We start from the raw sequence: 18,850 nt of genomic DNA on the forward strand, positions 1-18,850 counted from the left end.
CCCTTCATCAGAGAGGGGGATGGGGGGAGGGAACTGGAATAAATAGGGAGAGAGGGGGAGGCGGACCGAAGATGGAGAGTAGTTGCAATGGGAGAGAGATTCCCTGAGGTTGGTCCGGAGGGAGGAGGGTAACTTCTTCAGGTTAGGCATCCCTGGAAGAGGCTTCGCAGTGAGGTTAAAATAGTATCAGAGATAATGGGAACTGCAGATGCTGGAGATTCCAAGATAATAAAATGTGAGGCTGGATGAACACAGCAGGCCAAGCAGCATCTCAGGAGCACAAAAGCTGACGTTTCGGGCCTAGACCCTTCATCAGAGAGGGGGATGGGGGGAGGGAACTGGAATAAATAGGGAGAGAGGGGGAGGCGGACCGAAGATGGAGAGTAGTTGCAATGGGAGAGAGATTCCCTGAGGTTGGTCCGGAGGGAGGAGGGTAACTTCTTCAGGTTAGGCATCCCTGGAAGAGGCTTCGCAGTGAGGTTAAAATAGTATCAGAGATAATGGGAACTGCAGATGCTGGAGATTCCAAGATAATAAAATGTGAGGCTGGATGAACACAGCAGGCCAAGCAGCATCTCAGGAGCACAAAAGCTGACGTTTCGGGCCTAGACCCTTCAGCAGAGAGGGGGATGGGGGGAGGGAACTGGAATAAATAGGGAGAGAGCGTGTTCATGTTCTCTTGTTATTAGTTTTGTTTCTGTTTGTCTGATGTACTGTTTCTTGCAGTCCCTGCAGGGGATCTTGGAGGTGACATTGGTCCTGTCCATGGCAGGGAGTGGGTCTTTAGTTCGGGTGAGCAGTTATCGTAGGGTTGGTGTAGGGTTGTGTGCCATTCTGAGGCCCAGTGGTTGTAGGAGCCTTGTGGTCACTCATCTCAATCCACATGGACAAGGAGAATGATGACTTCAACTGGGACAACACCAAGATCCTGGGGCAGGCTAGGCAGAGACAAGCACGAGAATTCCTGGAAGCATGGCACTCCACGAAGCACGCTATCAATAAACACATTGAACTCGACTCTATATACATTCCACTACAAAGGAAACCCAGAATTGAGGCAATCCATCTCAATGGACCCCAGAGTTTAAAAACCAGGCGGGGAAAACATACTGACGCTTCATTGGAGGCTGCAGGGTAATGAAACGTCTGCAAAACAAGAAACAGCTCGGCAACACCCACAACCCGAGCTACAAATTTACTCCAAAATCTTAATGATATTCCATTGTTCAATATACAATATTTATTATAATCTTCATGTTTCAAATGTTCTTTGGCCATCTTTCCTTGGAAAGGAATTTCAAAACAAGGCCTCAAACTTTGATGGGTGTCCCATTAGTCTTCTGGGTGAACTTACGATGACACAGTTGTCACACTTAAAGAGGGTAAATTACCAAAGATACTAAAAGATGTTCTATTGAGCTTCTTTCGCGAATTTCTGCAGTGTATCTTGTAGATAGTGTGCATGGCTGTGATTAAGTGTTGCTGGTGAAGGGAGTTAACACTTTGGGTAGCTGAGGGCATGACCACCAATTATGCTGCAATTAAAATCAGGGATGCATAAGAGACAGAGTGAGAGAACTGCAGAAGGGATTGTCGACAAAATTACACAATCATTTGGGTAATCCTGGCACACAATGCAGTGAAATTAAATTATTTAGTATCACTCAAAATTACCCAACTCTTTCTGACCAAACTTTATGAACACAGATCTTGACCACTAAGTTTAAAACTCAAACAAAAAGAAGCAATTTATTGTTTATACAAAATTACAATTATGCAGACAGGAATATAGATGGACAAATTAAAAGTTAAGATTCCCTGAGACACCCTGCGCATGAATATTCAATTTTGATTATAAGTGAACTCAGCTGGGTATCATCTATCAGATTAGGATGAGAATTCAGCAAATGAGTAATCCTTAGTTAAGAAGGATGAATGAGCCACTTTTCTTAATCCAAATACTCCCTTAGTTGGTCATAACAAGGTTAATTTAAAAAGATCCTGTTCTGGTGGATATCTTTTCTGAAATCTATTTATATTTTAACAGGAGCTAAATTAACCAAGGAATCTTGAAACATGGAAGTTTATTAGCAACTAAATGTGGGAAAAGATAATAGAACACAATATGTGTGCACAAGGTGGAAATGTAAATTTACCAAAAAATAATGGTTTAAAAGATAGAAAAAAACTGTCCCTTGGTTCTGTGAAGTGTTGATGATGGAATGTTATAGCTGTGAACACACATTTTTGAGAAACTGTTGATTTTATCCTTCTTATCTTTGTAAGTTAACTGCTAATCTTTCATCTGTTTCCTTTCTGACAGTGACTGAACTGCCTTCTTTGACTTTCTGCACTCAAAACACGTGATACTGCCTTTCACTACCTGCAGTACAGGGATGTCTAATGCTACTTTCATGGGGAAACTTTCACAACAAATTAGCATCTCACTCCACCAACAAAGGTACACTTCCAAACACCATTTGTATTTTCCTGGAAGAGTAAAACATAAACATGTTATGGCTTCATGAGTCTGTAACTTGGGACATAAACTAGACAAGATTGCTTTCTGCTGAGAACAAGGGATGGAGGTAATTTTCACATTATATCTCTGCAATCACAAGGAACCACAGTCCACATTGTTTTGAATTGCACCGATCCCTACAAAGAGTTGCTGTTTGAAGTTTCCTTGGCAGATTTTCAGCTTTGGTATCTGTAGAAATTGTCATTATTTTTTGTTTATTTTCTGAATTTCTTTTGATGGAATGGGGTGTTTGAGTTGGGGTTGAACTTTGAACAGCTGTACGTTTTAAAATTGAAGAACACAGATGTTTGCTATTTGAAACATTTTAGATGATTCAGCAGTGAATTCTGCTAAGGCCAGGGCTGGAAGCTGGTTGGATATTGAATTGGTTAATCAAGGGAGAGCTGATGCTCATCAACCAACTGCAGAGGATAATGAATCAGCAAAAAGACAATAAAGAAAACTGGTTATAGCAGATGCAGAGTGATTTTGAAGCTTTCGGATGAGCTGCTGACATTTTTACTCTTTCACTCTCTCTCTCATTTCATATCCAGTTAAAGAATTGTTGAATGTTCTGAGAAAAGAATCCGTCCTTCAGAAATAAATGAATAATTCTGCAAGCAGACTTAGATTTACAGTTCAACAGCTGGGAGCAACTCATTAGCAAAGGATTGCATGAAGTCTTGGCATAACATAATTTGAAACTTTATTTATGCTGTCAAATTACATTTCTAAAAAAAATTCTGTAAGACCATAAGACCATAAGACATAGGAGTGGAAGGCAGGCCATTCGGCCCATCAAGTCCACTCCACCATTTAAATCATGGCTGATGGGCATTTCAACTCCACTTCCCTGCATTCTCTCCATAGCCCTTGATTCCTTGTGAGATCAAGAATTTGTCGATATCTGCCTTGAAGGCATCCAACGTCCCAGCCTCCACTGCACTCTGCGGCAATGAATTCCACAAGCCCATCACTCTCTGGCTGAAGAAATGTCGTCTCATTTCAGTTTTAAATTTACCCCCTCTAATTTTAAGGCTGTGCCCACGGGTCCTAGTCTCCCCGCCTAACGGAAACAACTTCCGAGTGTCCACCCCTTCTAAACCATACATTATCTTGTAAGTCTCTATTAGATCTCCCCTCAACCTTCTAAACTCTAATGAGTACAATCCCAGGATCCTTAGCCGTTCATCATACGTTAAACCTACCATTCCCGGGATCATCCGTATGAATCTCCGCTGGACACGCTCCGGGGCTAGTATGTCCTTCCTGAGGTGAGGGGCCCAAAATTGGACATAGTATTCTAAATGGGACCTAACTAGAGCTTTATAAAGCCTCAGAAGCACATCGCTGCTTTTATATTCCAACCCTCTTGAGATAAACGACAACAATACATTCGCTTTCTTAATTACAGACTCTACCTGCAAGTTAACCTTTAGAGAATCCTGGACCAACACTCCCAGATCCCTTTGTACTTCTGCTTTGCGAATTTTCTCACCCCTTTACTGGGTCTGTCTGGCTGTGAATGGGGTTATGATCAAAGGAAACTGGGTTGAAATTATCAATACTAATTAGATTACCTTGTTTAACTTGTCTTACTAAAATTAAAGTGTTAACAATAAATTGTTTCTTTTTATTTGAGTTATAAACTTGGTGGTCAAGATCTGTCTTCATAAAGTTTGGTCAGAAACATTTAAGTAATTTTGAGTGATAGTAAATAAGTTAATTTCACTGCATTGTGTGCCAGGATTAACCAAATGGTTGGGATAGGGGCATCTCATTTAGATTATTTTGCTATTGGAGATACTCCAGATGAATCAACTCAGTTTAGTCCATTTGAATTGATATTCAGAAAAGAACAAGGCCTTCAAAATTAATTAAGGAAAAGCTGATAGGTCTGAAATCAAGATCTCACAGTTGGCTATGTGTCTGAGGTGAGAGAAAGATTAAAAAGAGTTGGTGAATTAACTAGACAACATATGAAAGTGGTAAAGCACCTAATGAAGCAAGAAGCAGATCAGAAATCTAAAATTTGTACGTTGCCCAGAAATAAAAATGTTTCTCGATCATCGGCTGAGTCTTCCTCACTCCTAAATGACCTCCCACAGGTAATTCATGTGCCCGCTGCAATAATCCCTCTTTGTATTCAATTAGCAACACAATCTGGTGAACTTGTAGAGCTAGTAGGATCTGCAGATGTTGGAGAATCTGAGACAACAAGGTGTACACAGAACATAGAACATAGAACAATACAGCGCAGAACAGGCCCTTCGGTCCTTGATGTTGCGCCGACTTGTGAACCAATCTAAGCCCCTCCCTCTACACTATCCCATCATCATCCATATGCTTAGAACATAGAACATAGAACATAGAACATCACAGCACAGTACAGGCCGTTTGGATCTCGATGTTGTGCCGACCTGTCGTACCGATCTGAAGCCCATCTAACCTACACTATTCCATGTACATCCATATGCTTGTCCAATCACGAATTAAATGTACGTAAAGTTGGCAAATCTACAAACATTGAAGGCAAAGCGTTCCATTCCCTTACTACTCTCTGAGTAAAGAAACCACCTCTGATATCTGTCCTGTATCTTTCACCCCTCAATTTAAGGCTATGCCCCCACGTGCTCGCCGTCACCATCCTAGGAAAAAGGGTCTCCCTATCCACCATATCTAACCCTCTGATTATTTTATATGTTTCAATTAAGTCACCTCTCAACCTTCTTCTCTCTAATGAAAACAGCCTCAAGTCCCTCAGCCTTTCCTTGAAAAACCTTCCATCCATACCAGGCAACATCCTAGTAAATCTCCACTGCACCCTTTCCAAAGCTTCCACATCCTTCTTATAATGAGGTGACCAGAAAGCAATACTCCAAGTGCGGCCGCACCACAGTTTTGTACAGCTGCAGCATAACCTCATGGTTCCGGAACTCGATCCCTCTATTAATAAAAGCTAAAACACTGTATGCCTTCTTAACAGCCCTGTCAACCTGGGTGGCAACTTTCTAGGATCTGTGCACATGGACACTGAGATCTCTCTGCTCATCAACACTACTAAGAATCTTACCATTAGCCCTGTACTTTGCCTTCCGGTTACTCCTACCAAAGTGCATCACCTCACACTTGTCTGCATTAAACTCCATTTGCCACCTCTCAGCCCAGCTCTGCAACATATCTATGCCTCTCTGAAACCTACAGCATCCTTCATCACTATCCACAACTCCACTGACCTTAGTGTCGTCTGCAAATTTACTAACCCATCCTTCTACGCCTCATCCAGGTCACTTATGAAAATGACAAACAGCAGTGGACCCAACACCGACCCTTGCGGTACACCATAAGTAACTGGACTCCAGGATGAACATTTCCCATCGACTACCACCCTCTGTCTTCTTTCAGCAAGCCAATTTCCGATCCAAACTGCTATATCGTCGACAATTCCATTCCTCCGCATTTTGTACAATAGCCTATTGTGGGGAACCTTATCGAACACCTTGCTGAAATCCATATACACCACATCAACCGGTTTACTCTCATCTACCTGTTTGGTCACCTTCTCAAAGAACTCAATAAGGTTTGTGAGGCACGACCTTCCCTTCACAAAACCGTGCTGACTATCCCTAATCAATTTATTCTTTTCTAAATGATTATAAATCCTATCCCTTATAACCTTTTCCAACACTTTACCAACAACTGAGGTAAGGCTCAATGGTTTATAATTACCAGGATTGTCTCTACTCCCCTTCTTGAACAGACGAACCACATTTGCAATCTTCCAGTCATCTGGCACTATTCCTGTAGAGAATGACGAGTTAAAGATCAATGCCAAAGGCTCGTCACTCTCCTCCTTGGCTTCCCAGAGGATCCTAGGATAAATCCCATCCGGCCCAGGGGTCTTATCTATCTTCACCCTCTGTAGGATTTCTAACACCTCTTCCTTGTGAACCTCAATCCCACCTAATCTAGTAGCCTGTATCGCAGTATTCTCCTCGACAACATTGTCGTTTTCTAGAGTGAATACTGTTGAAAAATATTCATTTAGTGCTTCCCCTATCTCTTCTGACTCCACACACAACTTACCACTACTATCCTTGATTGGCCATAATCTTACGCTCGTCATTCTTTTATTCCTTAAATACCTATAGAAAGCCTTAGGGTTTACCCTGATCCTATCTGCCAACAACTTCTCATGTCTCCTCCTGGCTCTTCTGACTCCTCTCTTTAGATCTTTCCTGGCTACCTCGTAGCCCTCAAGTGCCCTAACTGAGTCTTCACATCTCATCCTGACATAAGTCTTCTACTTCCGCTTGACCAGAGATTCTACCTCCTTCGTAAACCACAGCTCCCGCGCTCTACAGCTTCCTCCCTGCCTGACAGGTACATACATATCGAGGACACACAGGAGCCTTTCCTTGAATAGGCTCCACATTTCTAATGTGCCCATCCCCTGCAATTTTCTTCCCCATCCTCTGCTCCCTAAATCTTGCCTAATCTCATCGTAATTGCCTTTCACCCAGCTATAACTCTTGCCCAGTTCTATACACCTATCCCTTTTCATCAATAAAGTAAACATAACAGAATTGTGATCACTATCACCAAAGAGCTCACCTCCTTCCAAATCTAACACCTGGTCGGGCTCATTACCCAGTACCAAATCTAATGTGGCTTCGCCCCTTGTTGGCCTATCTACATACTGTGTCAGGAAGCCCTCCTGCACACACTGGACAAAAACTGGCTCATCTATAGTACTCGAATTATAGTGTTCCCAGTCAATATCTGGAAAGTTGAAGTCCCCCATGACAACTACCCTGTCTCTCTCACTCCTATCGAAAATCATCTTTGCTATCCTTTCCTGTACATCTCTGGAATATTCAGAGGCCTATAGAAAACTCCCAACAGGGTGGCCTCTCCTTTCCTGTTTCTAACCTCAGCCCATACTACCTCAGTTGACAAGTCCCCAAACATCCTTTCTGCAACTGTAATACTGTCCTTGACCAACAATGCCACACCTCCCTCCCTTTTACCATCTTCTCTGTTCTTACTGAAACATCTAAATCCCGGAACCTGCAACAACTATTCCTGTCCCTGCTCTATCCATGTCTCCGAAATGGCCACAACATCGAAGTCCCAGGTACTAACCCATGCTGCAAGTTCACCCACCTTATTCCGGACGCTCCTGGCATTGAAGTAGACACACTTCAATCCAACTTCTTGCTTGCCAGTGCCATCTTACTTCCCTGAAACTTTATTTCGGACCTCCCTACTCTCAACCTTTTTTATACTCGAGCGACAATTTTGGTGCCCATCCCCCTGCTGAATTAATTTAAACCCACCCGAATAGCCTTAGCGAATTTCCCCCCCAGGATATCGGTACCCCTCTGGTTCAGGTGAAGACCATCTTGCTTGTAGAGGTCCCGCCTACCCCAGAAAGAGCCCCAATTATCCAAGAATCCAAAACCCTCCCTCCTGCACCATCTCTGTAGCCACGTGTTCAACTCCTCTCTCTCCCTATTCTTCGCCTCACTAGCACGTGTCACGGGCAACAAACCAGAGACAACAAGATAATAAAATGTGAGGCTGGATGAACACAGCAGGCCAAGCAGCATCTCAGGAGCACAAAAGCTGACGTTTCGGGCCTAGACCCTTCATCAGAGAGGGGGATGGGGGGAAGGAACTGGAATAAATAGGGAGAGAGGGGGAGGCGGACCGAAGATGGAGAGAGATTCCCTGAGGTTGGTCCGGAGGGAGGAGGGTAACTTCTTCAGGTTAGGCATCCCTGGAAGAGGCTTCGCAGTGAGGTTAAAATAGTATCAGAGATAATGGGAACTGCAGATGCTGGAGATTCCAAGATAATAAAATGTGAGGCTGGATGAACACAGCAGGCCAAGCAGCATCTCAGGAGCACAAAAGCTGACGTTTCGGGCCTAGACCCTTCATCAGAGAGGGGGATGGGGGGAGGCATCTGCAGTTCCCATTATCTCTGATACTATTTTAACCTCACTGCGAAGCCTCTTCCAGGGATGCCTAACCTGAAGAAGTTACCCTCCTCCCTCCGGACCAACCTCAGGGAATCTCTCTCCATCTTCGGTCCGCCTCCCCCTCTCTCCCTATTTATTCCAGTTCCCTCCCCCCATCCCCCTCTCTGATGAAGGGTCTAGGCCCGAAACGTCAGCTTTTGTGCTCCTGAGATGCTGCTTGGCCTGCTGTGTTCATCCAGCCTCACATTTTATTATCTTGGAATCTCCAGCATCTGCAGTTCCCATTATCTCTGATACTATTTTAACCTCACTGCGAAGCCTCTTCCAGGGATGCCTAACCTGAAGAAGTTACCCTCCTCCCTCCGGACCAACCTCAGGGAATCTCTCTCCATCTTCGGTCCGCCTCCCCCTCTCTCCCTATTTATTCCAGTTCCCTCCCCCCATCCCCCTCTCTGATGAAGGGTCTAGGCCCGAAACGTCAGCTTTTGTGCTCCTGAGATGCTGCTTGGCCTGCTGTGTTCATCCAGCCTCACATTTTATTATCTTGGAATCTCCAGCATCTGCAGTTCCCATTATCTCTCAAACCAGAGACAACAACTCTGTTCGTCCTAGCTCTCAGCTTCCATCCTAGCTCCCTGAATTTCTGCCTTAAATCCCCATCTCTCTTCCTACCTATGTTGTTGGTGCCAATGTGGACCACGACTTGGGGCTTCTCCCCCTCCCCCTTAAGGATCCCAAAAACACGATCAGAGACATCACACGCCCTGGCACTTGGGAAGCAACACACCAACCGTGAGTCTCTCTCGTCCCCACAGAACCTCCTATCTGTCCCCCTAACTATGGAATCCCCAATGACTACTGCTCTGCTCCCCTTCCCCCTTCCCTTCTGAGCAGCAGGGACAGACTCTGTGCCAGAGACCTGTGCCCCACTGCTTTCCCCTGATAAGTCGTCCCTCCCAACAGTATCCAAAACGGTATACTTATTGTTGAGGGGCATGGCCACAGGGGATCCCTGCATTGCCTGCCGGTTCCCTTTCCGTCCCCTGACCATAACCCATCTACCTTTTTCTTGTGCCTGAGGCGTGAATACCTCCCTGTAACTCCTCTTAATAACCCCCTCTGCCTCCCGAATGATCCGAAGTTCATCCAGCTCCAGCTCCAGTTCCAGTTCCCTAACGCGGTTTTCAAGGAGCTGGAGTTGGGTGCACTTCCCGCAGATGTAGTCAGCAGGGACACTAGTGGTGACCCTTACCTCCCACATTCTGCAGGAGGAACATTCAACTGCCCTGACCTCCGTTCCCATTATTCTAAATTCCCAAGACGGTTAAAAAATAAAGAATAAAAAATAAACTAGTTACCTTACCAATCAGGCACACAGAACCTTTTTTTTTCGGTTCGAGGAGGAGGATGGGTGGGAGACACTACCCGGGTAGTGTTTCGGGTAACGCAGCCACACAAATATATTACCTCACTCACTCACCAGTCCCGTGTCCACTCCTGCTCAGCGTACGTCCGCCTATTCATGAGGTAAGCTTTTTATAAATTCAAAAACAGTGACTTACTGGCTTCCCGACAGGCTCCTGCTCCAAGCTCCCGCTCGCGCTACTGCTCAACCAGAAAAATGATCCAAGGACTGTTTAAATGCCCCTAATGTGGCTGAGTTAACTACATTGGGAGGCCAAGTAGTACCAGAGATCCTGTTCTTCTGAAGCTGCTTGGCCAGCTGTGTTCATCCAGCTCTACACCTTGCTATCTCTGGTGAACTTTCACCCATTTCTCATCTGCACTAACCTGCCAAGGTCTCCATTTCCGCCTTAAGACTTTATCCTTCAGATAACAGCACTCTGGAAAACATTCTAATTCCTTTTTCTGGTAGGCATTATGATATAAATTCTTTCTGGTCTCATCTTTTTTATTGTAGCTCCATCAATCTTTCAGAACTAAACACCTCTGGCTGATCTAACCTGCTTCAGATTTTCCCTTACCATCTCATCAGAGTGTCAGCTAACTGGGCTTCAACTCCTTCATCTTTCTCTTTTAATTTCTCTTCCTGCTTTAAGTTATGGCTGTGAGATCTTGTCACTACACAGTTCGGAAAAATTCCAGGGTTGTTTTCTTTCAACTTCTCAGTTCCCTGGTTTTCTTTTTTTTTTATCCATTACAATGGGTTTCACTCTGACCTGTGGTCCAGTTACATTGTTTCCAAGAATAAACTGTATTCCTGGGATAATAAAATGTGAGGCTGGATGAACACAGCAGGCCCAGCAGCATCTCAGGAGCACAAAAGCTGACGTTTCGGGCATAGACCCTTCATCAGAGAGGAAGATGGGGTGAGGGTTCTGGAATAAATAGGGAGAGAGGGGGAGGCGGACCGAAGATGGAGAGAAAAGAAGATAGGTGGAGAGGAGAGTATAGGTGGGGAGGTAGGGAGGGGATAGGTCAGTCCAGGGATGACGGACAGGTCAAGGAGGTGGGATGAGGTTAGTAGGTAGGAGATGGAGGTGCGGCTTGGGGTGGGAGGAAGGGATGGGTGAGAGGAAGAACAGGTTAGGGAGGCAGAGACAGGTTGGACTGGTTTTGGGATGCAGTGGGTGGAGGGGAAGAGCTGGGGAAGAGGAAGCCACACCGGGTACAGTGGACGCAGTATACCACATTGGCAGATGTGCACGTGAGCCTCTGCTTAATATGGAAAGTCATCTTGGGGCCAGGGATAGGGGTGAGGAGGGGTTGTGGGGTCAAGTGTAGCATTTCCTGCGGTTGCAGGGGAAGGTGCCGGGTGTGGTGGGGTTGGAGGGCAGTGTGGAGTGAACAAGGGAGTCACGGAGTCTCTCCGGAAAGCAGACAAGGGTGGAGATGGAAAAATGTCTTGGGTGGTGGGGTCGGATTGTAGATGGCGGAAGTGTCGGAGGATGATGCGTTGTATCCGGAGGTTGGTGGGGTGATGTGTGAGAACGAGGGGGATCCTCTTTGGGCGGTTGTGGCAGGGGCGGGGTGTGAGGGATGTGTTGCGGGAAATGCGGGAGACACGGTCAAGGGCGTTCTCGACCACTGTGGGGGGAAAGTTGCGGTCCTTGAAGAACTTGGACATCTGGGATGTGCGGGAGTGGAATGCCTCATCATGGGATCAGATGCAGTGGAGGCGGAGGAATTGGGAATAGGGGATGGAATTTTTGCAGGAAGGTGGGTGGGAGGAAATGTATTCTAGGTAGCTGTGGGAGTCGGTGGGCTTGAAATGGACATCAGTTACAAGCTGGTTGCCTGAGACGGAGACTGAGAGATTCAGGAAGGTGAGGGATGTGCTGGAGATGGCCCAGGTGAACTGACGGTTGGGGTGGAAGGTGTTGGTGAAGTGGATGAACTGTTCGAGCTCCTCTGGGGAGCAAGAGGCGGCGCCGATATAGTCATCAATGTCACGGAGGAAGAGGTGGGGTTTGGGGCCTGTGTAGGTGCGGAAGAGGGACTGTTCCACGTAACCTACTCCCCCTCCCATTCTTTAGATGACATGTCCATCATGGGCCTCCTGCAGTGCCACAATGATGCCACCCGAAGGTTGCAGGAACAGCAACTCATATTCCGCTTGGGAACCCTGCAGCCCAATTGTATCAATGTGGACTTCACCAGCTTCAAAATCTCCCCTTCCCGCTTCCCAAAACCAGCCCAGTTCGTCCCCTCCCCCCACTGCACCACACAACCAGCCCAGCTCTTCCCCTCCACCCACTGCATCCCAAAACCAGTCCAACCTGTCTCTGCCTCCCTAACCTGTTCTTCCTCTCACCCATCCGTTCCTCCCACCCCAAGCTGCATCTCCATCTCCTACCTACTGACCTCATCCCACCTCCTTGACCTATCCGTCTTCCCTGGACTGACCTATCCCCTCCCTACCTCCCCACCTATACTCTCCTCTCCACCTATCTTCTTTTCTCTCCATCTTCGGTCCACCTCCCCCTCTCTCCCTATTTATTCCAGAACCCTCACCCCATCTTCCTCTCAGACGAAGGGTCTATGCCCGAAACGTCAGCTTGTGTGCTCCTGAGATGCTGCTGAGCCTGCTGTGTTCTTCCAGCCTCACATTTTATTATCTTGGATTCTCCAGCATCTGCAGTTCCCATTATCACTGTATTCCTGGCATAGCCAATTTTTCTTCACTGCCATTATCACTTCACCAACCTTGATTGGGCTTTCTAGCCTTTTTTTTACAAAGGGAAACGTTACTCCTCCCTCCATCTATTCTACAGATTACCACTCGTTCCGACTTAGTTCAGGGGTGCAAATATTTTCCTTTCTTACTATTAGAGAAAGACTAGCTCCCGTATCTCTCAATATTTTAACATGTCTACCTCCTCCCCTTGTTCTAACTGAGTAAATCTTACTCACACAGATGAAACCTTTGAAAAGGTTGGGCGCTACCTTACTATCCAGCCCATGAGTAGGCCGTGCACTCTCCTGCAACTCCTTGACTTCTCTTGGGATTTTCTCCACTACCTCTACCAATTCCACCGGTTTTGCCTATTTTATCACATCCTTCTTCCCAGTGCCTTTCCTAAACCACCAGCACTGTGACTTTGTGTGTCCTACCTTATTGCAGGGAAAACACCCGAGGTCGTTTCCCTCTTTTTCACCCTCTTGAGTTTCTTTGTTCACATGTGGTAAAATGTCCCCAGTGTGATCTGCTGTTTGGTTTTTTTTGTTGAAGGATCTCCCTCTTTCCCAATTTCTATCCCTCAGAATGAAAATTGCTGTGAGAAGCTGGATTTCGATTTATGCTCTAATGCATAACCATCTGCCATTTCTGTATCAGAGATAATGAGAACTGCAGATGCTGGAGAATTCCAAGATAATAAAATGTGAGGCTGGATGAACACAGCAGGCCAAGCAGCATCTCAGGAGCACAAAAGCTGACGTTTCGGGCCTAGACCCTCTCTGATGAAGGGTCTAGGCCCGAAACGTCAGCTTTTGTGCTCCTGAGATGCTGCTTGGCCTGCTGTGTTCATCCAGCCTCACATTTTATTATCTTGCCATTTCTGTAGCTCTTTTCATTGTTTAAGCTTTCTGTTCCTTAACCTGAGTTCTTATCACTTCTGGAAGTGAGTTTTTAAACTCCTCCAGCAGAATAATATCTCTAAGAGTCTGATATGTTTCTTTCTATGATCAATGCTCTCATCAATCTAACAAAGTTGTTCTGTTCAATTCTTTCAAACTCAATATAAGTTGGACCTGGTTGCTTTCTTACATTTCTGAACCATTGTCTATATGTTTCTGGTACCAATTGTAGGCTCAAAACAGCCTGTTTAACTTCTTCATATTCTTTAGACACTCTCTCAGACAATGCTACAAACATCTCAGTTGCCCTGCCTACCAAATTGGTCTGAATTAACATTACCAACATAGTCTCTGGCCAGTTCATCTGTTTAGCCAAATTCTTGAAAGAAGTAGAAAGGCTAACCCTAACCCTAGATAACAAAGTGTGGATCTGGATGAACACAGCAGGCCTAGCAGCATCTCAGGAGCACAAAAGCTGACGTTTCGGGCCTAGACCCTTCACTTGTGCTCCTGAGATGCTGCTTGGCCTGCTGTGTTCATCCAGCTCCACACTTTGTTAACTTGGATTCTCCAGCATCTGCAGTTCCCATTATCACTATCCCTAACCCTAAATCTTTTTCATAGATTTTTGATAATGTTTAAATATATTTGTATGTATCCCTACCAGGCTTTTGGCTATGATGGGTTTGCTCATCATCTCCATTCTCCTCACTAAGCCCACCTTCTACCTTCACCTCCATCCTTTTACATCGACTTTCCTGTGTAATTGCCAACTTCTGAAGTCAAATTCTCTCTCTCTTTTCCCTTTTCTTCTACTAGGGCCTTTCTCTCCTTTTCCTCTGCTTTGAACCATAATTCAAACTGTTTCAGTTTCTTGTCTTTTTCTTCAGCTAGGATTCTTCTTTCCCTTTCTTTGTTCCCTAAATCCAGCCTTTCAAGCTGACTTCCTAACTCCATTTGTCTCATTTTCCTTTTAGTTTTGTTTTGTAACTCCACTGCCCTTGATTGTTTCTTTGAGATACCTAAATGCTTGGCTAACTCCGTTACAATTTCAGCTTTCTTATTATCCCGAATTAAACCTAATTTTAGCCTGTTTGCTAATTCTAAAATGTCACCGTTTTCTGTCATACTAAACTTTCTTGGCAAAGTGGAGAAGCATCTTTGATTTCCAGAACCTCTTTAGCAAAGTTAAGAGCCATTTCTCCATTTTTGATTTAACCAACAAGCAACCAAAATTAAACACATTTTCCACTTTTCCTTGAAGTTTTATTTAACAATCTAGGACATTAGTCCCCAAGCCTATTTAAATCTGCTTTCATACTCTAAATTTGTCCAAATGTGTTCAGAGCCTGGACAAGGCCCCCATCTGTTCGAAAGCGGAAGTTGACTCCCATCCTCCTCTGAGAACCAAAACTGAAACACCTAAAAGGAGCACCTCACCCTATAATCTGTAAAAGGAGTGTGAAAAATGTTGTAACGTGCTTTTCAGAAACTTCTAGTGGTTAAACAAAATAAATCCCTGACACTAACTTTAAAATCAGCAAATAATTTTTTTTATATCTAACAGTCAACAAAATACCAAGCAGTCAACGTGGTTTTGTCAAGGACAGGTCATGCTTGACAAACTTAATGAGTTCTTTGATGAGGTGACACAGGCAGTGGATGTTGTACATTTGGTCCTTTGGTAAGCATTTGATGCAATATTAAATGGCAGTTTGGTTAAGGATTGATAAGTCCTTAGTAGTTTTGGTTGGAAGTTGGTTAAAAGACATGAAACAGAGGGTAGGTATAGATAGGTATTTTTCAGACTGGAAATGAGTTGGAAGTGATATTCCTTAGGGATTGGGGTTCGGGCCTTTGATTTTTATAATTTATATAAACAATTTGGGGATGATACTAAGCCAGCATGAATATTAAATTGTGATGATGACACTGAACAACTTCAGAGGGACATTGATTAGTTAGTCAATGACACTTGGGAGATGAATTTCAATGCAGAGACATGATGAGGTAAGGCATTTTAATAGAAGAAACACAGAGAAATAACTGTGAGCCTTACGTCTGTTGCAGGAAAAATTTTGGAAAGATTATAAGAGATAGGATTTATAATCATCTTGCAAGCAACAATTTGATTGGAGATAGTCAGCATGGATTCATCAAGGGCAGGTCGTGTCTCACAAAACTCACTGAGTTTTTTGAGAAGGTGGCCAAGCATGTGGATGAGGGAAGGGCAGTTGACGTGGTGTACATGGACTTCAGTAAAGCCTTTGATAAGAGTCCACATGGTAGGCCATTGGAGAAAATACGGAATTGAGGGAGATTTAGCAGTTTGGATTGAAACTGGCTTTCTGTAAGAAGGCAACGAGTGGTGGTTGATGGAAAATATTCAACCTGGAGTCCAGTTACAAGTGGTGTGCCTCAAAGATCTGTTTTGGGACCACTGCTGTTTGTCATTTTTATAAATGACTTGGATGCAGGCATAGGTGGATGAGTTAATAAGTTTGCAGATGACTCTAAAGTTGGTAAAATGGTGGACAGTGTGGAAGAATGTTGCAGGTTGCAGGGAGACTTGGATAAACTGCAGAACTGGGCCAAAAGGTGGCAAATAGAGTTTAATATGGAGAAATGTGAGGTGATTCACTTTGGGAGGAATAATAGGAAGGCAGAATACTGGGTCAATGGAAAGATTCTTGGTAGTGTGGATGTGCAGAGGGATCTTGGTGTCTATGTGCATAGGTCCCTGAAAGTTGCCACCCGGGTTGATAGTGCTATTAAGAAGGCTTACGGTGTTTTAGGTTTTATTTGTAGAGGGATTGAGTTCAGGAGCCGTGATGTCAGGCTGCAACTGAACAAAACGCTAGTGCAGCCTCATTTGGAATATTGCGTGCAGTTCTGGTCGCCCCATTACAGGAAGGATGTGGAAGCATTGGAAAAGGTGCAGAGGAGATTTACCAGGATGTTGCCTGGTCTGGAGCGCAGGCCCTATGAAGAAAGGCTGAGGGACTTGGGTCTGTTCTCATTGGAGAGAAGGAGGCTAAGAGGGGATTTAATAGAGACATACAAGATAATCAGAGGATTAGATAGGGTAGACAGTGAGAGTCTTTTTCTGAGGATGATGACTTCAGCTTGTACAAGGGGGCATAGCTACAAATTGAGGGGTGATGGATTTAAGACAGATATCAGAGGCAGGTTCTTTACTCAGAGAGTGGTAAGGGCGTGGAATGCCCTGCCTGCCAATGTAGTTAACTCAGCCACATTAGGGGTATTTAAACAATCCTTGGATAAGCATATGGATGATGATGGGATAGTGTAGGAGGAGGGGTTTAGATTAGTTCACAGATCGGCGCAACAGCGAGGGCCGAAGGGCCGGTTCTGCGCTGTATTGTTCTATGTTCTATGTTCTATGATGTGGCATCATTACTCAAGAAAGGTGGTCAAGATAACCAAAGAAACCACAGGCCAATGAATCCAACATTTTTGTTAGGCCAACTATAGGAAAGCATTCTAAGGGACAGAATTAATTTACACTTCTAGAGGAGAGGATTCAGTCAGGTTGTCAGTATGTCTTTGTTAAAGGGAAATCATTCCTAACAAACTTGACTTAATTTTTTGTGGAGATGACTTTGTGTAACAGCGAAGGTAGTGTAATTAATGTAGTCTACTTGGACTTTGACAAGGTGTCACACGGCAGATTCACTAAGAGGCTAACATTCCATAGGATCTAGTGTAATTTGGCAAATTGGATCCAGAGTTGGCTCAGTGATAGAAATCATAGGGTGATGGTTCAAGGCTGTTTTTGTGTTTGGAAACCTGTGTCCAGTGGCATACCACATGGTTGATTGCTGGGTTCCTTACTGCTTGTGGTGATCTAGAACTGGATACAGAAGGTTTCATCAGTAAATATGCAGATGACATGAATATTGGTGATGTGGTAAACAGAAAGAAGGTAAGCATTAGATTGTAGGATGACATAAACTGGTTGGTCAGGTAGAATGATCAGTGACAAATGGTATTTAGTCCTGAAAAATGTGAAGTCATGCATTTTGGAGCACTTAAAAAGGCAAGAGAGCATATGTTGAATTATTGGGCCTTAGGAAGTACAGAATATGAGAAAGACCTTAACATACATGTCCCTGTTTCCTTACTGGTAGTAGGATAGTAAATTTGTTAAGAAGGCATACTGACCATTATTAATCAAGGCACTGAATACAAGAGCAGGGGCATTATGATGGCGTTGTCTCTGATGTTAAGTAGCCCACAGCTGGAGTACTGTGTGCAATTCTGGTCCCCACATTATATAGGAAGGATGCAATTGGAGATTCACCAGGATGTTGACTGGGATGGAAAGTCTCAGATATGAGGAGAAACTGAACTGGCAGGAATAATGATAGGCAGGGTTTGTTTTCCTTACAGTAGAGAAGGCTGAGGGGGTGACTTGATTGAGACAATCATACAAAGTTCTGAGCACCACTGATAGAGTAGCCAGGGAGAAACATTGCCCCTGAATAAAGAGGTTAATAACCAGGAAGCCACAACTTTAAGGTAGGGAGCAGGAGGTTGTAAGGGGATTTGAGGAAAATAAATTTCACCCAGGGGATGGTGATCATCTGAAGCGCACCTCCTAAAAGATAATGGCCAGAACCCACAAGACATTAAAGAAGTGTTTAGATGAGCACTTGAAACACCGTGGCGTACAAGGCTACAGACCAAGTGGTGGAAACAGGGATAAGAACAGATGGATATTTGATGACCAGCACTGACATGATATGACAAAGGGCATTTTTCCATTTACGGGAAAACTCTATGATTCTATGACACTGTGACCCTGTGACAACTATTTTGTGGTATTCAGCTCGAGTCACGCTCTACTGGTTGTACAGGACACTCTCTGCTGATTTCTTTGTTGGCCTATTTCTGGGGGCACTGTGGAATACATAATAAGTTGGTGTAAATCATTAAACTCAGGAGCATAACGAGAGAGTGAAAAACGTGCAACATCTTACTGTCTTTGATCTAGGCTCAGAACAGTTTATCCAACAGTCTGTGCTAATTTCTGGAGGAATAATGAAAGCACCTCAGCTTAACTCACTCACCTTCATTCTCTGCCCTGAAAACAAAGATTCGGTGGCTTGTGACTACTTCAAATTTATTTTCCTTTGCCGCTCTTGCCATCTGCATAACTGCTAAAGGAATTACTCCTTTAGAGTATGGATCCTAAAAGAAAATTAGTGCCAGTGATCAGCAATAAAAAATAACAATTAAACAATCAGACTTCAGTAAACAGACCAAAACTTATGTTTGATTT

The 18,850-nt window shown here is 44.3% G+C and overlaps 1 protein-coding gene across 3 annotated transcripts in view; it reads right to left on the bottom strand.

The window, feature by feature from the left end:
- The window catches only part of arap3 (ArfGAP with RhoGAP domain, ankyrin repeat and PH domain 3), a 350,166-nt gene that overhangs the window by 170,849 nt on the left and 160,467 nt on the right, over positions 1–18,850 (bottom strand). For all 3 annotated transcript variants that reach the window (XM_059650536.1, XM_059650534.1, XM_059650535.1), the window contains one exon: positions 18,639–18,759. In XM_059650536.1, the coding sequence (XP_059506519.1) occupies positions 18,639–18,759 (121 nt within the window). The remainder of the gene's footprint in view (positions 1–18,638; positions 18,760–18,850) is intronic.

Source organism: Stegostoma tigrinum, chromosome 13, assembly GCF_030684315.1.
Source record: "Stegostoma tigrinum isolate sSteTig4 chromosome 13, sSteTig4.hap1, whole genome shotgun sequence".
Taxonomy (NCBI): Eukaryota; Metazoa; Chordata; class Chondrichthyes; order Orectolobiformes; family Stegostomatidae; genus Stegostoma; species Stegostoma tigrinum.